Raw genomic sequence first — 24,171 nt, 5'->3', positions numbered from 1 at the left:
GTGGCAGCTCAGTCCGGCAAGACCTCAGTCCCAAAAGAACTGAACTATGGCCAAGATCAAGGCAGGGATTCAAATATGAGTGATAACAACAGGGTCCAGGTGCTGAAAGTGGGACTCGCGATCCCAAGTACAAAGCTGAGGTGGCAACATGGCATAGTGGTCCTGAGCATGGGCCCCTGAGTGGGACAGACCCCATTCATTTCCGGCTCTGCCTCCACCAGCTTTGTGAACTTGGCCTGAGGACTACCTCTTGAGCCCCAATTTCCTATTTGTAAAATGGGGAAATCATACCTACCCTCTGGGGTTGTGTGAGGATTGAATAAGATAGTAGTGCGTGTAAAGGCAGCAGTACTGCATGGTAGCTACTGTTGTTATGATATGCAGGACAAAAGCTTGGTGCCTGGAATAAGCCCATTGACCAGAAGGGAAGCACAAGGCCAGTGGGGTTCTAGCAGCCGGATCCTCTTAAAGCCAAGTAAGCTTCTGGGCCAGGTCTGGGCCAGGGCAAGGCCTGATTTTGGAGGGATTAAGTAACCCTAGCTTTGGCAAAGAAATGCAAGGGGCCAGGGGTTGACCAAGCTGTTGTATCAACAGTCCTGACTCCTGTCTGTCCAGTTACAGACCCCTGCTTGTCTTGACCTCTGGCATTTGAATCCCCCTTGAGCCCTGCCTCTTATTGCCCAGCCCTAAGGCATGTTGCGGCCCATTCTTGCTACCTCGAAGTGCAGGGGAGGCTGCCAGGAGCCCAGGAGGTGGTCAGGAGTCCTAGTGCCCACTCTGGCTCCAGTGTCACTGGCAATGTTGCCCTACCTTGGCCAAGCCAAGGGCCCTGAGGGTCAGATGGGATTGGGGATTGTCTCTGGCCTTCCTGGCTAAAGTCTTAGGAAGAGAGAAGGGCCCCCTGGAGCAGATCCAGAGGCGTGTATGCCTGCCTGCCACTCTGCTGACATCACCGGTGTCTTCAGCGGAGAAGGGAATGGCCAAGATCAGTGCAAGGTTGGCCAAAAGCCTGGGGCAGGCCTTCTGCTGGGGAAAGGCAAGTTGGCATGAGGACGCCAGGCCGCCCCCAGTTCCTTCCTCAGGCCTGGTCCCTCTGGCAGTGGGGAAGGGTGAGCTCATCTCTGAGCTCCATCCCAAACAAAGGCGGCTGCTAGAGCCAGCGGAAGGCAGCTCTGCTTCCTGGGGTCCAGTACTGGCTCTGCTCCTAGCTTGTTCTTCAACCTGAGACAAGCTGTTCAGGGCTCGGTCTCCTGACCAGGCTCTTCCTCAGGGGGCATCCACAAGGATCTCAGCTGGGAACCAGGGAGCAGGGCTCTGAGCACCTGGCAAGGCTCTAAACCTGTGTCCTCAGCCTGGGTCTATTACTCTATTAGCCTCTGTGCCTGGGTCTCTGCAGAGAACAGGAGTAAGCCCTTGAAGGAAAGGGGCCTGTGGATTTGTTCCAGGGACCAAAAGGCAGAGAAGAGCTGGGGAGCTGGCATTCTATAGCACAGGAACCCAGGAGACCTGTTTAGTGGGGGCCACTCTGGGAAGATGGAAGGAGAGGGGAGAGGGGTAGGAGAACTCCTTGGAGCTTGTGAGGGGAAAAAGCAGAGAGATGGAAAAGACCCCAGTGCTTAACAGGCATTAGGGTCTTCACTCCCCAGGAGGGTAAGAGGTATGGAAGCAGAGTGGTCAGCAGTGCAGTCCCTGCTAGCCAGACTGTCATGAATCCCAGCTCTGTCATGTCCTAGCAGTGTGACATTTTAAATATCTTCCTCTGTAAAAATGAAGGAAGCAATGGTACCTTCCTCATAAGAATAGGGGTGAAGATTAACGAGGCAAGGTATGTAAAGCGCTCATCCTGCCACCTGGCACAGAACTATCATTGTTAATTAGCAGGATCGCGGTGAGCTGTGTCTGAGGACCAGCATCTCCAAGAGGGAGTGTTCCTGTGGGTGGATGCTTAGGTGCTTGGGCCTCCTTGAAAGTACCCAACAGTCTACTCAGGTACTCAAGTGTACCCTGTCTCTGCCTTCTCTTAGGACCACCATATTTGGTGAGTCTCATCTTATTGACTCCTCCAACCCCTCAAAATAGTTATAGCATCTTCCTTTGCCTCTATTCTTTTGCCAATACTGTCCCCTCCACCTGGAATAGTCTTCCTCCTTCAAAGTTCAACTCAACATCACATCTTCCAGGAAGCCTTCCTTGATTTCCCCCACTGAAAGTGAGTGCTTCTTCCTCTACTCTCAGCAGTTTGTGTGAACCATCTTTAGGGCACTGACCACTTTCCACCCTACAATATAGCCACCAGCACATATACTCATCCACCCTAGGACTGTGAGCTCCTTGAGGGCAAGCTTTGTGCTTGATAGGGCTAGGTGACAGCAGCCAGGACCCAACAGTGCCAAACATTCAGTATTTTTCCAGGCGTGGTCCTTGGACCACCTACAACAGAACCACCTGGGGCACTTGTTAAAAATGCAGAATCCTGGGTTCACACCTGGCTCTGCCACTTCTTACCAGCTGTGTGAATTTCTTAACCGCTTGGAATTTTACTTTCCTCCTCTGTAAAATGGAGATTCTAATCCCCGCCGGGTCTGGCTCATTGGGTGGGGAAGAATCACTGCAATAAGTGCGGCAGGGCTGTACCTTGTGGAAGGCTGGTCTCAGTGACTCTTCCTGTCCTGTCACATTCCCTGGGGCTGGGCTCCCTCCCCAGCAGGGCTTAGTGAATTCTGCTGACTTTACTGCTTGACTCATTGCAAAGAGATGTAGACAGAAAGTGCCTGGAAACCAGCTTAAAGGTGTGGTGGGCCAGAATGCCCCTGACACAGACTCCAGTGAGGTAGAGTCAGAATCACCTTTGCAAGCCAGTGGTTCTCTAGGAGAGCCTCTTAAACACACAGGTGGAGGAGATTCTGATTCAGGAGTTTTGGTTTAGGGCTTAGGCAACTTTATTGTATTTTTTCAAGTTTCCTAGGTGAATTTTGTAATGGTTGGATTAGGCTGACACTCCCGAACCAACTGCTCAACCTTAACATCACTAACAGTGAGACAGCCGGCATCATCTGTGCTTCCCAATGTGATGCAACAGGCAGGACCAGCACCACCTAGATGCATTCTTGCCAAAAAAGTGAACCTGAATCTAGTCAGGCCTGTAGATCTGATTACCAGTGGTCACAAAATATGGGCAAGAGTGACATGTTAAAACTGAACCTGAATTTAGTCAAGCCAAATGACTGTACTCAGGTCAAATGACCCAGTTTCTTCAATGAAAATAGGGGGAAAGGGAAGCAAGTAACTTTTAAATTGAAAGAGCCTTAAGAGACATGTCAACTATGTATGATGTGCAGGTGTTGTTTGGAGCTTGATGCAAGCAAACAACTGTGAAAGGCATTTTTGAGATAATTTAGGAAAATGAACACAAACTGGGTATTAGATTTTAAGAAAGTAGTGTAAATTTTGTTGAGTTTGATAATGATTTTGTGGTTGTGTTAAAAACAATCTATTAGAGGTATAAAGTATTTACAGGTGAAATGACATTGTGCCTGGGATTTTCTTTAAAATACATCAGCCAGAAAATATAAGTAGGGGGGATTGGATGAAGTAGGAATGACACAGTGTTGATAATTGCTGAAGCAGGGTCATGGGTGACTAGGGGTTCATATTATCATTCTCCTTACTTTTGTGAGTTTGAACATTTTCCATAATGGAAGTTTAGAATAGAGAAGAAAGCCAAATAAACAAGAAGTTCCCAGGAGGTTCTGCTCCCTCCCTCACTGAGTTTATGTGGAAATTAAACAAGATAATAAAATGGTGCTCAATCAATCTTGGTTCCTTTCCTCTCCTTCCAAAAGCCGTCTTAGGCAATCCACTGCATTCCAGTTTGCCAGCCAGGGCTATTCCTGTGGTTATGAGCTGCATCTGGACAGTTCATGCTTGGTTTTCCAGAGCACGGAAAAGTCCTAACTCTTGTCCAAAGAAGACATTGGCCATCTTGGGATATCTATCAGAATTGGCAGTCATTCATCAGGATGGGGTGGGTCAGAGAAGACAAGAGGGTGCTGGGATGGTGCCCATCCACAGGTCCCAGCTCCTTCCCATACACACCACCAGAAGTTCTTGGGATTTTGAGACTGGGCCCAAGGTCTCCAACAGCAAGGAGTGGTTGTGGGAAATGCAAACAGTCAGAGCTGGGAAGGGGAGGGCAGAGGAGTAGAGTGTCTTTTCAGTGCCTCCTCTTTTAAGAATTCTTTTATCTCTGTCAGGGCTATAACTAAAATCTTATCAGCTAACAGTGCCTGGCACATAACAGGGTTCAAAAATGTTAGTTCTCTTCTCCTCACACTTTATCAGTTAGCACAGACAACCATTCATTGATCCAAGAATAAGAATGAGATAAAGAATAGTTGTTCAGAAAGCCAGGAAAAACATCCAGGACGTAAGGGAAGGGATACCAGGGCAGAGGAAATGGAGCTGGATAGGAAAGGGGACCAAAATTTGAAGAGGGCAGGGGACAAAGAGAAATTGAACTGTTTCATAACTTTGCCTAGGCTGAGCCTTGGCCAAATCCCCTCCTCAACCACCCTTTGACAGATAAGCCAAGAGTTTCCATCCCTGATCCACACAGTGATATGAAATGTTCTCAAAGGTGGCCGTACCCATCTACAGACACCAAACCTCTGTGGAAATGAGTCTGTAAGAGTCTGCTCTCAGGGGCCAGCCCGGTGGCATAGTGGTAAGTTCGCGTGCTCCTTTGGCCCAGGTTTGCTGGTTCGGATCCAGCTGTCGACCTATGCACTGCTTATCAAGCCATGCTGTGGCAGGTGTCCCACATATAAAATAGAGGAAGATGGGCACAGATGTTAGCTCAGGGCTAATCTTCCTCAAAAAAGAAAAGAGTCTGCTCGCAGCCTGAAGCATCGCTAAGGAAAAAGAATGCCCAGTGCTTCCCAATCTTGCTGAAGCTTACGAATCAGAATCTCCAGGGGAAGGCCCTGGGAATCCACATTTATAACAAGAACCCCAGTTGATTCTTATGATCAGGCAAGTTAGGGAAACTCTGGGGATTAAGACAATGTTTCTCAAGGTGACGGAACACCTGCAACAGAAGCACCTGAGGAATTTATTAGACCAAGTGCAGATTCCCAGGCCTGACCCCAGAACCAGAGAATCAGAATAGCAAGAGGTTAGGGGCCTGGAGCTTAGAATATGCATACTTAAAGGTTTCTGGGTGATTCTGATGTGCCCTGCAGTTTGAGAACCATGGAAACCTAGCATGGTGGCTAAGAGTTATGGGCTCTGTTGTCATAATGCCCAGGCTTGAAGCCTTATTTCACCATTCATCAACTGTGGGACCTCCACAGATTGCTTAATGTTTCCATATACCTCACTTTACCTATCTGTAAAATTGGGATAATGCTAACATATGCATATTACATAATAAGTGGAAAGCACTTGACATGGGCCTTAGAATATTAACATACTAATTGTTATCCATTATAATCTAAAAGCCAGAATCCTCTGTCCCTTTCCTCTCCAGACTCCCACTGCATTTTCTTGGTATTTCTGCTACGTCCTTCACTACAGTCTGCCTTGTAACAGGGTTACTTATGTACACATCTGTCTCTCCTCAACTCTGGACTTTCAGAGGGCCGAGACCATGTCTTCGTTTAAATGTTCAGACCTGCCCTGGGCTGTACATCATGTTACATTAGAGTTGAGAGGGACCTTAGAGATCACCTAGTCCAACCCCTCATTTTACCTGAGAAGATAGGATGAATCATTTACCCCTTGTCACATAGCCAGGTGCTGGTTGACCTATGGTTTGAGCCCTGGTGCAGCCACCTACCACCTATGCCATTTCAACCCCAAACCCTTCATCTTAAAAATGGGCATAATGATGTACACTTGCCTACTTACTAAGCAAGTGCCTTGCAAGTTAATACTGATAAGGAACTCTTTTGCAACCTGAAGAATATTGTTACTATTATTGCACAGTACTGACTCTGGTTCCACATATGTTCATTGAATCATAGTGGTGAAGAGCCACGTTATCCAAGGATGCTAGAGAAATTATGGGTCCTGTTATTCACCTGTGAGGTTGACATAGGGAGTGAATCAGTCATGTCATCCCATATGATGGCCTTTGAAACTTTCATCAGTCAGGACAGAGCCTACCACTTTCAGACTCCACTTTCAGCTTTAAGCACTTTTTTACCTTTTTCTCCAGCCTCTGGTCCCTTACTTTATCTTCTTATTCATGACCTAACCCTCCCTCCTGACCCAGCCCAATTAGACCTTTTATTAAGTGATCTCCCTGGCCCTGGCCTTGAGGGGTCAAGTATTGAATATTATTAGAGACCTCAGTTCCCACTCTGTTAGGTTCTTTGTTCTTGGACAAGAAGCTCTAGAAAACCAGGAAACTCATCTATGGCATCTTCCAAGCTCTTCCTCAGGGCTTCTTTCCCTGACCACTGAGAAACCCAGGACTGACCCCCTGCCCCTCATGGCCTTACCATCATGGTTGGCATTTCCTAGCGTCCACGGCTCATCTGAGTCAAAGTGAGTGTCTCCTCCAATCCCTGGGCCAGGGAAGTAGGCATGGGCCAGGAATCCCCCTTCCCCATCAAATGGGGAGCTGTCTCCATGGAAGCCAGAAGCAAAGAAGATCATGATGTCTGCCTCTTTCCGGTCACTTTTAATCTCATGGTATGGCACCTCTTCAAAGGTCAGCGGGGTCACCTTCTGCCACACATCAAAAGCCTGGCGAATAGCTTTCCGTGTGTCCAGCTCACCCACCTTCGGGGTGTAGTTGTGAATGCTGGTGACAGAGGGGAGGATCATTAGGGAGGAATAGACAGAGAGACAGAGACTAGCAGGGTTAAAAGGGACACCAGAGACCATATGGCCCAGTGATCTTCAAATTTGGAACCCTAGAATTCTGCTGAGGTGCCCCAGGGGTTGAAGAAGAGGCTGAGTAGGCAAGGCTCTGGGTTCCCCTGACCCCCTGCCTCAATCAAAGTAGCTCTGCTTTAATCAGTGTTTTATATTTGATTTCTGACAAAGTTTGTGTTGAATACAGGATTCTACTCCAATTTGTAGAAAAAAATTAAGTTGGTGGATATAGCATTTTCTTAATTTTACATTTTTCTCCCAATACATAAAATATGCACATTTATAAAAATTACTAAAATATTTGAACAGTGGAGAGTTTAAGTGAAATGTCCCTTTAAAAAAAAGTCTTTGGCACCAACTACTACTGCTTGTCTACCTAAAAGCTGGTACAGGGTGGTGTCTGATTTAATTGGTTATAGATTTAGTTATTTAAGGTTGCTATATCCATATTGCATGGTTCTCCACAACAGAACATCACTACTTCTGGGTGCTCTGCCCCATGAACACCTGGAGCAGTGATTACTCACCCATTCTATAGATAAGGAAAGAGGCTCAGAGAGGTTGAGTGATAGAAGTTAAGGTCAGAGTTGGGTTAGAAGTCAGTTCTTTTTCTTGATCCACTCTACCTCTTCAGGAGATCCTAAGAGTCTGTTCAGTTTCTAACCCAGATTCTTCTTAAGTTTCCTTCTCTTGTCAGATTTCTGAAAATATCCTGTTCTAGTCTCAACAGCTTGTCAGCAGGAGAGCCCTTGATTCAGGTCCAAGGATGTCTGTCTTAGATCCTACCCCAGAACCCAGGTGATCCACTTGAGATGGAATCAGAGCCAACCAGAGCCCACCTGAGCCTGCCCTATGCCTGGCCCTTGCCCCAGCCCCACTTCAAATTCTGATGTCTGAGTCTGCTGTGATGGGCGCCATTATCCCCGCTCTTGGTCGCTGGTCTGACTTGAAGACTGATCCTGCTCTGCCCATCAGTCAAGCAATGACACTGTTGTGATCCACTTCCTAGTTCTTTACCCACCTTAAGAAACAACTGGAATGCTGAGTTGGGAAGCTCAGGTGAAGTCCATTATGTTAAGTGAGGAAGGGATCCAAATCAGAGGAAGTGGAGTTTGGCAAGGAGTGATAGGAGAATGAGTTCAGCCATGGTTCTTTATCACAGCAGAAAGTTACTGAACAATCTATACCCCACTTTCTGTAACTAGAAACTATAGGAATCTAAACAGAAAACAACTACTGAGCCCCTAAAAGACCAAATAAACGTGAAATTGGAGACATAGCATTCTCTGGACGCCACAAGGAGGACACAGTCATAGGTCACAGTGCCTGGCCCTGATGCCCACATACCTGATCTTCACCCTGATCGCAGACGCACCTACAGTGTCAGCCTCAGAAACTCAGGCCAGGAAAAAACTGAGTGAGAGTGGAGCCAAAGCCAAGGAGGAAGAGAGGGAGTCAAAGCACCTGTAGGTGATGTGTTTTTGCCTCCACTTCTGTCCAGTCAGGGCATAACGCTTGTTTCTCCGCCTGCGGCTCAGGTGGGGGTGGTCAGGGACACCACATCGGGGTTTCTTCATCCACCTGAGCAAAGAGAGGATACACATACACACATGTACTGTGGTCACTGAACACTCTAGGAAGGCATGGCAGAGTCCCCAGTCCCAGTCTGAATGGCAGTGTGCATCCTCAACTTAGACTCTGGGACCCTGGCTCTGATGGGTTCCCGACAGGAACAGGATCAACTGATTGATCCATTAATTTATTCTCTCACAATCGAATATGAAGAAACACTGCTGCATAAGAGACTGGGAGTCAGTAGACATGGGTTCCAGCTCCACCACTAATCATAGGAGCCCAGGCAAGCGAGTGAATCAATGTGAACCTCAGTTTCCCCATCTGCAATGTGAGAATTATAGTTCTCACTGTGCTTAGGTTGTAGTGAGCCTCAAAGGAGGGAGTGTATGTAAAAATGCTCAGTAAATGGAATTAGATCACATCACTCCCTGGTTTAAAACCCTCCAATGACTTCCCCAAACACCTAAAATAAAATCCAAACTCCTCACCTTGGCCCACAGGGTCCCGCATAATCTAGCCCCTGCCTACCTGTCCAATGACGTCTTCCCCTCCTTCCCTTCCTATGCTCTGCTCCAGCCTCAGTGGCCTTCTTGCTGTGCCTTGAACATGCTAGGTTATTCCCACTTCAACGTCTTTGCATTTGCTGTGCCCTCTGCTTGCAATGCTCTTCTTCTTCACATGGTTTGTTCCCTTACTTCATTAAGGTCTCTGCTCAAGTGTCAGCCCTTCTAGAGGACTTCCCTGTCCAGTTTATCTAAAATAGCCTCCTCCTCCCCATCCCACCACTGTCTCTTAATCCTACTGAAGTTCTCTTCATAGCATTTATCATTCCCTGAAATTATATGTTTGCTTTCTTGTTTCTTCTTTGTCTCTCCCACCAGATTCTAAGCTCCCTGAGGAGAGGAGCCTTGCCTGTATCCCCAGTGCCAGCACAGTGCCTGACACAGAAGGTGTTCGATAGTGATTTGTTGAATGAATGAGCGAATAAACTAATCAGAACTATCCAACAGGAGAATGGCATAGCTTGGAAGGCAGCAAATTCCCTTTCACTACAGGTGTTCAAACTGTAGGATTGGGAATGTAATTCACCACAGCACTTATCACACTGTATTGTGATTTTAAATTTAATAGACTGTTGTCTCTAGTAAATGATAAATTCTTTGAGGACAGGGACTGTGTCATATTCATCATTGTATCCCCAGAAGCGAGCCCAGTTCCTGGAACTAAGTAAATCCTGGCAACTGTTTGTTACATTGGGGGACATCATTGAGGATATAAAAAAGGAGCCAGGGTAGAGATTTAAGGGGCCCAGGCCATCCTTGCATTTTATGTCCCTCTGATGGCCTAACAACCAACTCACTAAACGATGATCATCACTGGAAGGGAAATATCTGACCTCATTTACAGTTGTTGAAAGCAGTTGCCATGGGCAATATAGAGAAAAGGAAACAGATACTATTTTAACCAAATATTCAAAGCCCCTTGAGGGACTTACCCAGGTCCTATTCATCTTTGTGTGCTCCACATTGCCTAGAGTGTCCCACACTCAGAAATCAGTAACAGAAGACATAATAATAATACCATGCATTGGTATAAACATTTATAATTTTCACAGTGTTCACTTTCTGTTTTTAAAAAAATTCTGATTCTCAAAACAACTCTGTGAGGTAACCAGAAATTATTTATCCCCATTTTATAGATGAGGGAAAAGATACACAGATAAGTAACTTGCAAAATATAGCATTGCGGCAGTACTGGAATTTAGTTGAATAAATAAATGAACTAATAATTCATGCAACTTAACAAACAAAGGCTGGGGATTTTCTCTTTTCTTTTGTTTTTCTTTTGTCTTTCCATGCTTAGCACAGGTTGGGCTAGAGTTACTAGGTTTGTTGAATGAGTGAAGTAATGAGTGAATGAATAATGTGTGAAATTTCCCAAGGTAGGCACTCAAAAATAGGACTTTAAATTGCTAATCTAGCTCTGTTTCACTGACAGTCCCTGGGAAGAGAACCAGGAGCCACTTCTGCTACAGCAAGGCTGAGCTAGACCCAGAAGGGCCCCTAGGGAGGAAACAGGCCCAGAGAAAGGCAGCTGAGTGCCCAAGGTCACACAGCTGAAGCTGAAACTAAGGTCTCTAAATTCTACCCCCAACATCCTCCCTACTCAGGTCTGGAATTAAGTGGGAGCACCTTCTACCCTCCCATGCCTCCAAAACAGCGTTCTCATGTCTTCCTACACAGAGGTGGAGGCAGAACTGTGAGTGGGAAATACCATTCTCCTCCCTCATACTCTTCCCTCTGCCTCCTCCTCTCCCCTTCCACCTGCCACTCTCTGAACCCTGTCCAACAGGCCTGGGGCTTTCTGGAAGGGAGTAAAACCCAAGGCCAGGTGGTGCCTCAGCAGAGACACCAGTGCTCCTGCCCCAGGATGCACTGCCACGAGTCTTGTACAAAGCCCTCAAAATAACCTCCGCTTTGAAAGGCAGTCAGGCTCTCTTTAACCAGCTCACTTGTGAGGCCACAGGGCCATGGAGTCCACTGTATGGACAACATCATAGGAACAGTCAAGTGTATTACCTCAGAATTTCACAATCTCACAATCAGAGAATCCTAGGAATAGAAAATGTTTAGACAGAATTTTAGGATCTTAAAACCCCAGATTCACCAAATTTTAAAAGCTTAGAAGCTTAGAATAGTGGAATCTAGAATTTGAGAGTTTAATCCAACACTCCCCTTTGTAAATGAAGAAGCTGAGGCCCAGAGAGATGATTCTCTCCAGGAGTGACTCACCCAAGGGGTGGACTGATCCTGGCTCCACAATCAGCTGGATTTCTGGTTCTCTACACCCCCACTTCCCCGCATCCTCTCCCAGCCCTGCTCTCTCCTTCCACCTGAGCTCTAGATCCCACCCCTCACCACCTCCTTAGGAAACTCTCTCCAGCTCTTTACCATGCCTTCATGGCGGTAATGGCTTTGCTTAAACAGCTTTAATAACTTTCATGGCTATTTCTTAAATTTAAGCATGCTCAACTCTCTCCCATCATAAAACAAACAAACAAAAATTCAACCCTCTCTAGCCACTATCTATTTCTCCTTCCCTTCACTGTTAAGCTTCTTAAAAGTTTTCCCTACACTTGCCGTCTCTGCTCCTCACCTCTCCTTCCTCCCACTGTAGTCTGACTTTGTCTCCACCATTCTGCGGAGGTCACAATGGCCTCTGTTACCAAACTCGCAGATACTTCTCAGTCTGCTATTTGACCATTCTGCAGCAGCTGACCCTGGTGACCTTTCCCCCCTTCACTGCCTCTGGCTTCCTCCACCTCTCTGGCTGCTCTTTCTCAGCCTGCTTTGTGGGTTCCATCCGCAGCACTATTCTCTTCCTCTTATACTCTCCTGAGTGATCTCTACCATTCTTGGGGTTTGTCTTATTTGTTATTGTCTCCTAAGTATCTCCCTGAAACTCCGTGTTTCCTTCTGGGTTCTAATTGGTGTAGCCAGATGATTGTGCTTTTCTTCACTAAATGGTGAGCCTCTGGAAGGCAAAGATCATAGGATCAAGCACAGTGCCTGGCACATGTAGGCATTCAGCAAAAGTTTGATAAATGTGAAAAGTGGAACAAGAGTTGCCAACTCATTATCATTGAAGAGTTCTCTGTATCAAGGGATATGTGTACATCTAGGAGAATGCCAGAGGGGTGACTCATAGAACTGCTAGTTGTTAGAGTCAGAGGAGATTTAAGACCATCTATAACCAAACCCCTCATTACACTGATAAGAAAACTGAGGCCCAGAAGGGTTAAGAGACTTGTCCAAGGTCACACAGCAGAGCTTTGTTTATGGCAGAGCTCACATAGGAAAGGGTACCTTGGGGTATTCCCTCCCAGATGACACTGCAGGAGTAAAAGAAAGGAAGGTAGGATGGGCATGGTATATACATGAGGGCATGACAAATGTGAACCCAAATGTAAGTCTGGAAGGTTCAAAGCACAATGTCCTATGCAAATCTTACTCGATTGTTGTCTGATCCAACACACCGGTGACTGGGATCCCGTAAAACTGCTGCATAGTGGAGACTGCTGACTGTAAGGCCTTCCCTGAGTGCAACGCAGATGCCCGTGAATCATAGGGAAGCAGATAGCCATATGACTTTAACCAGTTCTGAAAGACACGTGAAAGAAAAGGATGCATTATGCTGGAGAAGGCTCTGTTCTACCTGGGCAGAGATTTGCCCTTGAAACTAGGGATCATTTTATCCAAGGGACTTATGGAGTCTTGCTCTGATTTCTTCCTCTTTCACTCCCTCCTGCAGACACTGTCAAATTATTCTCCAGAAAACACAGATCTGGTTGGTTTACTCCCCTGCTATAAACCTTTCATTGGATCTCTACTGGCTACAGAATAAAGATTAAATTTGCATTCAAGGCTTTCCAGTGCCCTGCCTCTTTACTCATTTATTCAGTTGTTTCCACTGACATATGACTAGCCATTGCAAGAGCACAAGAATAGTTCATTCTCTGAAGTGTTGGCCTGTTAAAATGTTGTGCCACCCAGAAACCTACTGTGTCTAAAGTCAGAGTCTGCTGAAGAATCATGTTGTAGAATATTTATTGGCATGAGATTATCTACAATCTTTATTGCTAACCTCTCTAAAAAAGTAAACCATTATAAATAAATATAAATAAAAATGGAACTGTATTATTTAATTTAAATATAAATACATAAATATATACATAGAAAAAAGCCTAGAAAGACACACATAAAAATAATAGTATGGTTATGTAAGAGAATTCCTTGTTTTTGGGAAATACACACTGAAGTATTTTGGCTTACATAAGGGTGCATGATGTCTGCAACTTTTTCTTAAATAGATTCAGAAAAAGAGAGAGAGAGGAAAGTGAGAAAACAAATGTAGTAAAGTGTTAAGAGTTGGGGAATCTGGGTGAAGGGTATGCAGGAATTCTTCGTCCTATTCTTGAAAACTTTTCTGAAAGTCTGAAATGATGTCAAAAAATTTTTTTTTAAAAAAAGAATTAACCATGAATATCCTTTGTTATGGTATCATGGGGGACTTCTTTTTCTGCACTTTTCTGTTTTCTAAGTTTTATGCGTGGAGTCATTTAAGAAAAAAGTAGAAAAACTTTAAAAGGGCAAGAGAATCTGTAGTAGCTTGGGTGAAGAAGCTCAAACAGTGAAACTGAAGGATAGCAAAGTAAAGATTATTCCCACTGACAAGCCTGAGGGGATGGAGACCTGAAGAAACCAGAGCACCAGGAAATATCTGTGGCATCAATTGGAAAATGAGGACAACATCCATGTATCTATGAATCCACAAGCATTTACAGGAGCATGCCCACAAGCTGGTGTCTAAGCCAGAGAGAACCTGCTGCCCATCCTCAGAGGATTATCCCGAACACCAAGTGAGCTAATGAAGGAAGAAGAACTTAGGAAGTGGTATTATCCCTTCCTATCTATAGATTGTGTTTCTTGTTTCTATATGAACAGTCTTATTGTGGAGGTATCTGTTATTACAAGTCAAGTCAAACTATTTTTGGAAGGAGGCAGACCATAGACTATAAGTAAGTTATTATTTATTCCACCCAAGGTGACTGTAACATCTTTACTGCCTTGTGATAAAATCCATCTGACTGATTAAAAACAAAATAGAATAATAGTCTTAGAACATCCACCACAGAGTGACAACCTTACCTCTTTCATATTTGATATCTAAAACATATTTTTCATTCCAAATTACAGCACAGGATTTCAACACTTCTTCTACTTCCCCAAACATTGAATTTCTTTCATGCCTTTGTATGTTTTCCCTCTGCCTGGCATATTTCTTAGTTTGGCAAAAATCTTTCATTATTTTAAGGTTCAACCCATAAATTACTACCTCTGGAAGACTTCCCTCATTCCACAGCTTAAGTTATTTTCTCCCTCTTCTGTCCTCCCTAAATCCCCTATTATAGATAGTATATAGCTCATAAATATTGCGCTCTAATCGTTACCTTACATATCAGACTCTGAGCTCCCACAGGAAAGGGTCCATGTTTTACTCATCTCTCTATATCCAGTGCCCAGGAAATGCCTGATGCACAGTAGCTGTCCATTATGTCTGTTCAACAGACATTGCGGGGCACTTACTACATGTGAGGCACTGTGCAAGACTCTGGCATGCAAAGGAGCTCACAGACCAAAAGTAAACCCGCAGTGAAAATATAGCACTAGAAATCAGGTGTGTTCAGGGCTCTAGGGGAGAACAAAAGAGGAGTATCTTCCACATGGGGGCAGGGCATGAAAGGCGAACTCAGTGGAGGCTTCCAGGGGAGGCTGTGTCTTAAAGGACACAGCAGGTGCAATTGCCTGGAGGTGTGGGGGAGCATGGCACAATCTGAACAGTATTTAAAATGGCTAGAACTTTGGGGGAGGGAGTGATCATGAGTGGAGGGGGCTGGAAAGGAAGGAAGTAGAGAGAGATGATACATAATTGTTCACAAAATGGACAAATTACAGAGAATCACTTGTGATTTGACTGTGGCCCAGGATCAGCCAAAAGGCTCAAGTAAAATATCTGGAAATGAACATGATAGGACAAGTCACCCATCCATTCATCTAGGTGTTCCAACTGCTATTCCCAGGTTATGTCATCAAACCATTAAGTCCCTGAAATACATTCTCTCAGTCCCTCACAGCCAGACTGTCATACTAGGTTTTCTTTCTTTATGGAAATTTCAATTAGGAATCGTTGGATTGAATAAACCCGGTGGTATAATGTGAAAGAGGCACAGTCCTGAGATTGAATCCTGACCTCACCACTTGCTAGCTGTGTGACTCTGGGCAAATTGAGCTTCAGTTTCCTTATTTGTAAAATGTAAATAATAATTCCTCCTCTACAGGACTGTTGTTAAGATGAAATGAACAAATGCACCTGACACATAGTAGTCACTGAAGAGGTGTGTTATACCTTCAGATGGTGTTTCTGTTATCTTTTGTAAAATCAAGGTGGAAAACATGGTCTTTGACTCCTTCTCTGCCTTTTGAAATCAGTCATCCCACCCTCCCACATTCTGCTTGTACCAAGAGCCAGTCCTTGTGAGTCCTGTGGAGGGCAGTATGTCTGTCACAGTCAATTCTACTTGCTATTAGGTGACCTATGGACATGACCATCTCTCACACAGCACTGGGAGCACTGCATGTGGAGAAATGAGCTGACTTGAATTGTGTAATCTTCACCCTGTCGTTCAACTTTCTTAGGACCAATCACTTTCTTTTTTCTTTCATTTTTTTGCTGAGAAAGATTAGCCCTGAGCTAATGTCTGTTGCCAATTTTTCTTTTTTTCTTGAGGAAGATTAGCCCTGAGCTAACATCTGTGCCAGTCTTCCTCTATTTTATATGTGGCTGCTGCCACAGCATGGCTGACGACTGGTGTGGGTCCACACTCCGGATCCGAACCCGTGAATCTGGGCCGCCGAAGTGGAGCGTGCCAAACTTAACGACTACTCTATGGGCCGGTCCCAGAACCAATCACTTTTTATTAAGCTTTAGCTTAAAGAAAATATTTTCCCTACAGGAGATTCTGTATGCTTTCTGACATCAGAATATGAACACTGGGTAACCCAGTGGTTTTCCCTTTTGGCTTTTCTGCCAGGAATCTTTCAGCCAAATTTATAGCTTAAGGGTTGAGCATGGTGATGCTTGGAAGTAACTATTACTTTTTTCTTTTTTCCAATGACCGAGATATGTTTCATCATTAAAAGTCTTACTTAAAAACATTGCTTCAGTCCGTGAGCTACCTCAGGACTTCCCAAAAAGAGTTGTGGTCCAAATCTAAAATAAATCCAATTCCTCCCTATCTGTGGATTCCGTTGGTTCTCTAAAAATCCAGCTAAGATGAATTAGGGCATTTGGGAAATGGCTGGGGATCTTTGGACAGATACTGGTGACAAACCTGTCAGCCTACTGAGTAGTTTTTGAGCACCCACCTCTGAGCCAGCATGGAATTTAAGAATCTTCTCCCCTCCTGCCCTCATTACCACATATGGTAGGAGAGAAGGAATAGGGAACTTTTAGCATAAACTCACTCCAGCCTTCTAACGCTTTGAGGAATTAAAAGTAGCTCCTCCTCAGTAAAGGGCTGGCAACCTGGTTTACCCAGCTCCTTTTCTAAGATACTCAAGAAAGGAGCATCTCAGAGCCAATTAGGATCCATTATGAAGGTCAAAGAGTCTATCTCAGCAGCATCAAGAGTTAGGATCTAATGACTCAGGTCCTAGGCAAATGTCTGGGTCAGGACCAAACACTGGAATGGATTAGCCCTCTCTGGTCTCTGCTTCCCTCCCAGGTTCACTAGGGACAATCCTCAGAGCTCAGGGGCAGACCTCTAAGAGGCAAAATGGGAGAGGGAAGTGCTGGTCAAATGACAGCTCCAAGCCAGGGAAGAGGGCATTCAGATAGGGCCTGTGTATGTATAAGAGGGTAGAGGTTAAGGCCTATGGATTAGGGGCCAGACACTTCCAACTTCTGCTGCTTAACCCTGTCTCTGCCACTCACTTGCTCTGTGACCCAGGCAATCCTCTGACTTCTCTAGGCAGAAGCCCCTGATGTTGGAGCAAGTCTTCCACACTCTAGTCACACCAATTCTAAAACATCCCCTGCCCTTCCACACTTCCAGGCTGTCCTTGCTGCCAATAAAGCCCATTCTCCTTATGCATGTTAGCAAACTCATCCTTCAAAGTCTAGCTGAAATGTCACTCCCTTTGGCAATCCTTCCTTAACTCTCCCTGGCAGAGCAAGTGGGCCCCCTCTACTGCTGCACTGCTTTACCTCTCCACCACTCTAAATGCAACTACCACAGTGTATCAGACCTCTTGGTTGATATGTCTGTTTTCTCCTCTAGATTGAGTTCCTGAGGAGCAGAGACTGTCATATTTAATTTTGTACATAGCACAACAAATAATCACTGAATGAATGAATGAGCGAATGAATGAATGATGGTCTAGGAGGCACTGTTTGGATACCAAGGAAGGGATTTCATCTTGGGAAGGTTTAATGAGTAATACACATAAAAGCATCAAGCACAATTCTTGGTATCTACTAGAGGTTGAAAAAAACATTTGCTGACATGCAATCTATTGTAGTGTGACTTCTTTGCTTGATGAGGCAAAGGCTCCATTGTCCTGGCTGAAAAACAATAAAATCCACTAAAGGAAAAAGCCCCATTCAGTTTTAAACAGAATGACCTACCTTTCATCTTCTTACACCTGGATCCATTAATCAATCACCAGCCTCATCACAAGTCTAACTTTTACAGCTCAGTTAACCAACTCTAAGATGTCTGTCACCCTTTAAGTGCTGAAAGAGGTGTAAACCCAGAGGAAAGTGAACAAAAGTTGAGTGCAAGCAGGGACCAAAATAGCTGGGCTGAACCAAAGACGCAGAGATCACAGACAATACAGTGTGATTGGTCTGCTGGCAGAAGGCGGGATTTTGGTTCCTGAGAAGCCAAAGCTGAGACATTCAGTAGTGGCAGGCAATGGAGAGAGCAAGGAATGACAAGGAGAAAAAAATGTGGCCTGAAGAGGGAAAAGAGCGGCAGACAGCAGAGGCGGTGGTGAGATTAGAAGTGGCAATGGAGGCGGCAAGAAGCAGATCAACTGGCGGTGCTGCCGGATGCTCTTGGAAAACAGAGGTGGCCATGGGGGAGGAGAGAAAGATGGATCAGTTAAAACAGCGTGTCTCCTGGGGTGTATTCAGGAGCAGCACACCTGGTTGGGTGTGAGCCCAAGCCAGACTGTACAGGCTTGGAGAAGGAATGGGAAAATGATTAGGATCAGGTGTTTGGTCAGCAATACCGTGGGCCAGAAGGTATTATCAGAAAGGCTGGAGGTGAAGTCTACAAAGGAGGACCAGGCAGGATGATGTCAAATTTGGAAGCATGGGCTAGAATGAGGAAGAAAGGAGAAAACACCCTGCTCAAAGAGTTTGGGCAGCGAGGTCTTAATCTAGGGTGATGATCAAAGTAACAGGAACGAGGCATTGACCTCAACATGCATGGAAGGTCCAAGTCCACTTCCAGAAGTTGTACATGTAGAGGGACAGTGACAAACTAGAGCATGACTAAGGGAGAGTGGCCAGGAGAGTGGGGGAACCCCTCAGAGGAACCATGTCCTGTGAAGAAAGAGGAGGGATGTTTATGCTGGAGAAGGGAGGGCTGCAGGGGACATGACAGCCTTCAAATGGTTATGGGTGAAGGACATTTATTCTGGTAGGCACAGAGGGCAAAAGTAAGACAAGCACAGGAAATTACAGAACATATATCTTGACTCATTATAAGAAACAACTTTTTAACAGAGATGTTCTAATTATAGTAACAATGATAATAGCTACTATCATTAGAATACCTATTATATACCTGGCATTGTGCTGGGCACTCTGGAATGCAACAACCCCACAAGGTAGGAATTATGTTTCTCAATTTGCAGATGAGGAAACTGAGGTTCAGGCAGGTTAAGTAATCATCCAGGGCCACAAAGCTAATAAGTGGCAGGATTCAAACCCAGATCTATCTGAAACCAGGCATTCCACACTGTCAGATCACAGGACAGACATCCCTTTCCCCTCCCAGGACTTCCTATACCTCACGCTTCTAAAGAGCTATGTCTCTTCTCAGATCAGAGTGAGCTCACTATCCTTCTATTGTGATTTCCGTGTCAGGGTAAAGCACCACCACCCGCCCAGTTACCCAAACCAGAAGTCTCATCTTGACCCTTACTCCTCCCTCTCCTTCGTGGATTACATCCAGTCTTTTACCAAAGAACTACTGGTTCTACCTCCTAAACATCAGATCTGTTTCTGTCTATTCATTCATTCAATAAGTATTTATTGAGGGCCTTCCACTATGCACCAGGCACTGTGTGCTAGGCTCTGGGATATAACAGCAAACAAAAACACTCTAGTGTTTTACTTTCTAGTCACGGTTCAGTGGAAGAACCATGTGGTAATAAATGCTATGAAACATAAAATGGGTTAAAGAGATAGTGATGGGACAACTATTTTACAGAGGATGGTCAGGGAAGATCTCTCTGTGGAAGTGACATTTGAGCAAGAGGCCTGAAGGAGGTGAGGGAGTCCAGGAAGAGGGAAGTTCCAGGAAGGAGGAACAGAAAGTGCAGGCAGAACCCTGAGGCAGCTTCAAGGGCTTTCTATCAAGAGCTTTCAAGGGAGGGGGAAATGGGAGGTATAGTCAAAGGGCACAAAGTTTCAGTTATGCAGGATTAATAAGTCCTAGAGCTCTGCTGTACAGCATAGTGCCTATTGTTAACAATACTGTATTAGCTACTTAAAAAATGTGCTAAGGGGGCAGTTCTTATAAGTGTTTTTAGGGCAAAATAATAGTAATAATAATAATAAGTAAAGAGAACAGGAGGAAACTTTTGGAGGGGATGGACTTGTTTACGGCATAGATTGTGGTGATGGTTTCACAGGTGTATACTTATCTCCAAACTCGTTAAGTCATACACATTAAATTTTTACAGCTTTTTGTATGTCAATTATACCTCAATAAAATGGTTTTAAAAAAACAAAGAGCCTGAGTGACTTGGCCCCTGACCACCTCTGCAGTAGCTTTTATGCTCTGCATTTCAGTGTGTCCTAGTTCTGCCAGACCCTTACATGCATTGCTCCTTCTATCTCGATCCTTGACCCCTTATCTCAGGAGTTCCTCCTACATCCTTTGTCAGCACCCATTCTTCTCCCTATCACAGTTCTTATCATGCAGTGTTGTAATCCCATGATGAATTAATTACTTGTCTCCCCTTCTTGACTTTACAGTGCCTGAGGGCAGGGCCCATAGTCTGTCGTCTTCACCATAGTACCCCAGCACCTAGTACAGGGCCTGGCAAAGATACATATTTATGGAATGAAAATGAGTTAGAGTGTTCAGGGAGAAGGCAAGTGATTGCTGGTCAGAACTTGCTATGGAACAGGGTTTCTCAACCTCAATACTATTGATATTTTGGGCCCTATAATTCTTTGTTCTAGGGAGGCTGTCCTGTGCATTGTAGGATGTTTAGCAGTGTCCCTGGCTTCTACAACTAGATGCCAGTAGCATCACTCCCTCAGTTGTGACAACCAGAAATGTCTCTAGACATCACTGAAAGTTTCCCTCAGGGTGGGCAAAATTGTCCCATATTGAGAACCACTACTCTAAAGGGATTCCCATATAGGGCTGCCTTGAATATTCTTTAAGAGTCCTTTCAGCCCTGCATTCTATGTTTTAGGGAAAGCACTAGGCATTCGGTCAATAGCCTCCTAGGATGAGGCTCAGAAAGACGGCCAGTTTCCTTACCTGGGCAAGTGGATGTGAAGGGGCTTCATGTGGGGTGTGCTGAGCAGTGAGAAGAGAGGCAGCTGGAGAGGACGTTGAGGGTTTGGTTAAGAGTGTATGCTCTGGAGACAAACCATGCTGGGTTCAAATCCTAATTCTTCCATTTACTTGTTACACGACCTTAGGCAAATTATTCGACCTTTCTATGGCTCACTTCCTTCATCAGCATCATGTCATTAGCATATGCCTCATGGAGTGGTTGTCAAGATTAAATAACATAATATGTGGTATTAAGTACTCAGTAAGAGATAGCAATAATAATGACTATTTTTTCCTGATAGGTGACAAACAACTCTAAACACCTCACTGGACTATAGTCCCAACACTAAGGCTGTGTTTCTCAGTGTGTTGTCCTTGTGCATCACAGGCTGTCAGCATCTCATCATCCGAGGAGCTTGTTAAAAGTGCATATTCTCAAACCCAAACTAGACCCACTAAATCAGACTCTCTGAGGTTGGGAACTGGGATTCTGCACTTTTAAAAATGAGCACCTAAGGTGACTCTGTTGCCTACTGAAGTGTGAGAACCGCTGCAGTAAGGACAGTTGGGAGTGATGACCCTGTGCCATGAAGAAATGAGCATGTGATGTTCAGTATCACCTCTAATTTACTAAGACAAGAGTTATGCCACCCATTTAGAAAAGCCTTCTGTTAAAATTGGCTCAATAGCCAGCCTCTGCCCTCCGTGCCTCTGCTCTGCTCTCATCTCTGGGTCCTTCACCTGTGTATCTCCTTGGCCAGTCCTAACTTCAGCAAACGGCCCATCAGTACCTTCAACCTCAACATTGAGATTCCATTGTGCCATTTGGTATTGGCATCGAGAGCGGCCTAAGATCATCCTTCCCTTTCCATTGCCATGTTAACTTAGTCCTTACTACTGGCTTTTAGCCTCAGTTTCCCTGTCTGGCACTCAGGTCCAAAGCTGAGATTGATATGACCCTAATCTGTTTCTCAAGGTCTCATATTTCCTGCCTGATTCTCAGTCTCCTCTAGAGAGTGAGACTCTAGTCTCTATATATCTGGGAGCTAGTTCTGAAAAGACAGGTCACTTGGGGCCAAGATGCCAACACATGACAGATATTACCTAACTTTGCTCTTTTCAGCTGACTGTCCTTGGGCAAATGACCTAACTTCTTTAAGCACTATTTTCTTCATCTGTTAAATAAAGGATGATTTTTAAAAGTATTGTTAGGAGGATTCAGTGAGATGATGCCCTGTAGTAGGTTAAATCATGGCCCTTCAAAGATGTCCACATTCTCATCCCTGAAATCTGTGACTATGTCAACTTACCTGGCAAAGGGGACTTTACGGATATGACTAAGTTAAGGGTCTTCAGGTGGTGAGAGTATCCTGGATTATCCAGGTGGGCTCAATGTATTCACAAGGGTCTTTATGAGAGGGAGCTAAGTGGGTCAGAGTCAGAGGAGATGTCGTGAGAGAAGGAGACATAAGGGTGATGCCATTACTGGAAGGGAGCCACAGGCCAAGGAAGGTAGGTAGCCTCTAGAAGCTGGAATAGGCAAGGTACGAATTCTCCTTAGAGCCTCCGGAAATAATGCAGCCCTGCTGACACCTTGATTTTAGTCCCATAAATCCCATTTTAGACTTTTGACCTCCAGGACTGTAAGATAATAAATTTGTGTTGTTGTAAACCACTAAGTTTGTGGTACTTTGTTTCAGCAGCAGTAGGAAAATAATACATGCATGAAAAGCATTGAGCAGATTCTGGCACGTGGTAAACATCCTCACAATGTAATTGTCTGTGCTCTTACTCCCTCACTCTCCAGCAGTAGATTGACCACCACCTTTGGTCATTGCAGTCAGACCAAGTCACTGTGTCTCTTTGGTGACTCCTTAGAGATTAGCCTATCACTGTGTCAGTTCCCTCCAACTCCTGTCCCACGAAAACCCTGCTTCCTCCCTTACCCATACAACTGAGGTCCCAGCCCTGCCCTTGAGCCCACCTGAGTTACAACTAATTCTTTTTTGTGTGAGGAAGATTGGCCCTGAACTAACTCCTGTTGCCAATCTTCCTTCTTTTGCTTGAGGAAGATTGTCACTGAGGTAACATCTGTGCCAGTCTTCCTCTATTTTATGTGGGATGCCGCGACAGCGTGGCTTGATGAATGGTGCTAGGTCGGCACTCAGGATCCGAACCTGTGAACCCCAGGCCGCCAAAGCAGAGTGCGCAAACTTAACCACTATGCCACTGCGCAGGTCCAGAGTTATAACTAATTTTTGAAAACTTCAAACTTGAAGGCTTAACCATTCAGGTTTCTAGAAAATGCACTGGTCAACAATACTCAGAGATTATATCTAATTTAACCACTTGTTTTGCAGAAGAGAGAAAGAAAACTCAGAGAGGGAAAAATGACTTATCCAAAGTCGCAGAGCAAGTTGGTAGAGGAGCTGGAAATGGAGCCTAGCGTCCCTGCCTCCTGTGGAGGGTTCTCTCGCTCATGTGCACCCTCTACACTGGCTTTGGTTTGCCTCAAAATGCTGTCTTTTTTTTTTTCCTCACTTACAGCCAGTCTAAAAAGGGCCTTCAGGATCGCCCACAATGCCCGTCTTAGCTTCTTGACAAATACCGTAATGGTGCGGCGTTGCCTCTTGGCTGCCACCAGCTCTTGAGTGGGTAGTAAGTGCGCTGGTGGGAATTCCCCGGCGCTCTGCACAGTGCCCGTGGCCACACCCAGGAGGCCACCACCAGCCACACAATCACCATGCCCAAGGAGGTGGCGCATTTGGGGTTTTGGATCAGCACTGGGATGTCCGACTTTTCCAATTCTTGGGAGGCCTCCTCCCAAGGCCAGAAGTGTGGCCATGTCCTCATTCACTCTCTGAGAAGCGAGGAGCCTTAGTCTTCTTTTCCCTTTCCAGTGCCACAGTTTTCTGTCCACAGGGACTTGATTTACTGATGAGTTAAGAAAAGGGCAGAGGGAAGACAAAGACCATGGTCAGGCCTTAGTTTCTCAACTGTAACAGACAGGTGGCTGAACTAGATAATCTCTAAGTAATTATATAAAGTTCTATTATTTTAGCTTAATTGTCTTGAGTGTGGAGACAGTTTGGTTCCTCACTGCCAATCTTGATGTCCAGGCTCCTCAGTACGGCACTCAATAAGCTTCACAGTCTGATGCGAATGTACCTTTCTAGCCTTATCTTCTCTCTTGTATGTCCTCCCCTTTTATTGCCACCCCAAGTCTGTTCTACTCTAGCTACTGGCCTACCTGTGTTGCCTGAGCATATCCTGAAAGTTCCTTCATCTATGCCTTCTTTTCATTTCCTCTCCCTGGAATGCCTTTCCCATAAGTATTCTGACCTTTC

The 24,171-nt window shown here is 45.1% G+C and overlaps 1 protein-coding gene across 1 annotated transcript in view; it reads right to left on the bottom strand.

Moving 5' to 3' along the window:
• The window catches only part of MMP24 (matrix metallopeptidase 24), a 43,354-nt gene that overhangs the window by 11,963 nt on the left and 7,220 nt on the right, over window positions 1-24,171 (bottom strand). Inside the window, exons 2-4 of the mRNA XM_044748803.2 lie at window positions 12,469-12,617; window positions 8,347-8,463; window positions 6,504-6,808 (exon numbers count right to left, since the gene is read on the bottom strand). Of these exons, the coding sequence (XP_044604738.2) occupies window positions 6,504-6,808; window positions 8,347-8,463; window positions 12,469-12,617 (571 nt within the window). The remainder of the gene's footprint in view (window positions 1-6,503; window positions 6,809-8,346; window positions 8,464-12,468; window positions 12,618-24,171) is intronic.

This window comes from Equus asinus, chromosome 15 (assembly GCF_041296235.1).
Source record: "Equus asinus isolate D_3611 breed Donkey chromosome 15, EquAss-T2T_v2, whole genome shotgun sequence".
In the NCBI taxonomy this organism is placed as follows: Eukaryota; Metazoa; Chordata; class Mammalia; order Perissodactyla; family Equidae; genus Equus; species Equus asinus.
This window is presented reverse-complemented; position numbering and strand designations above follow the sequence as displayed.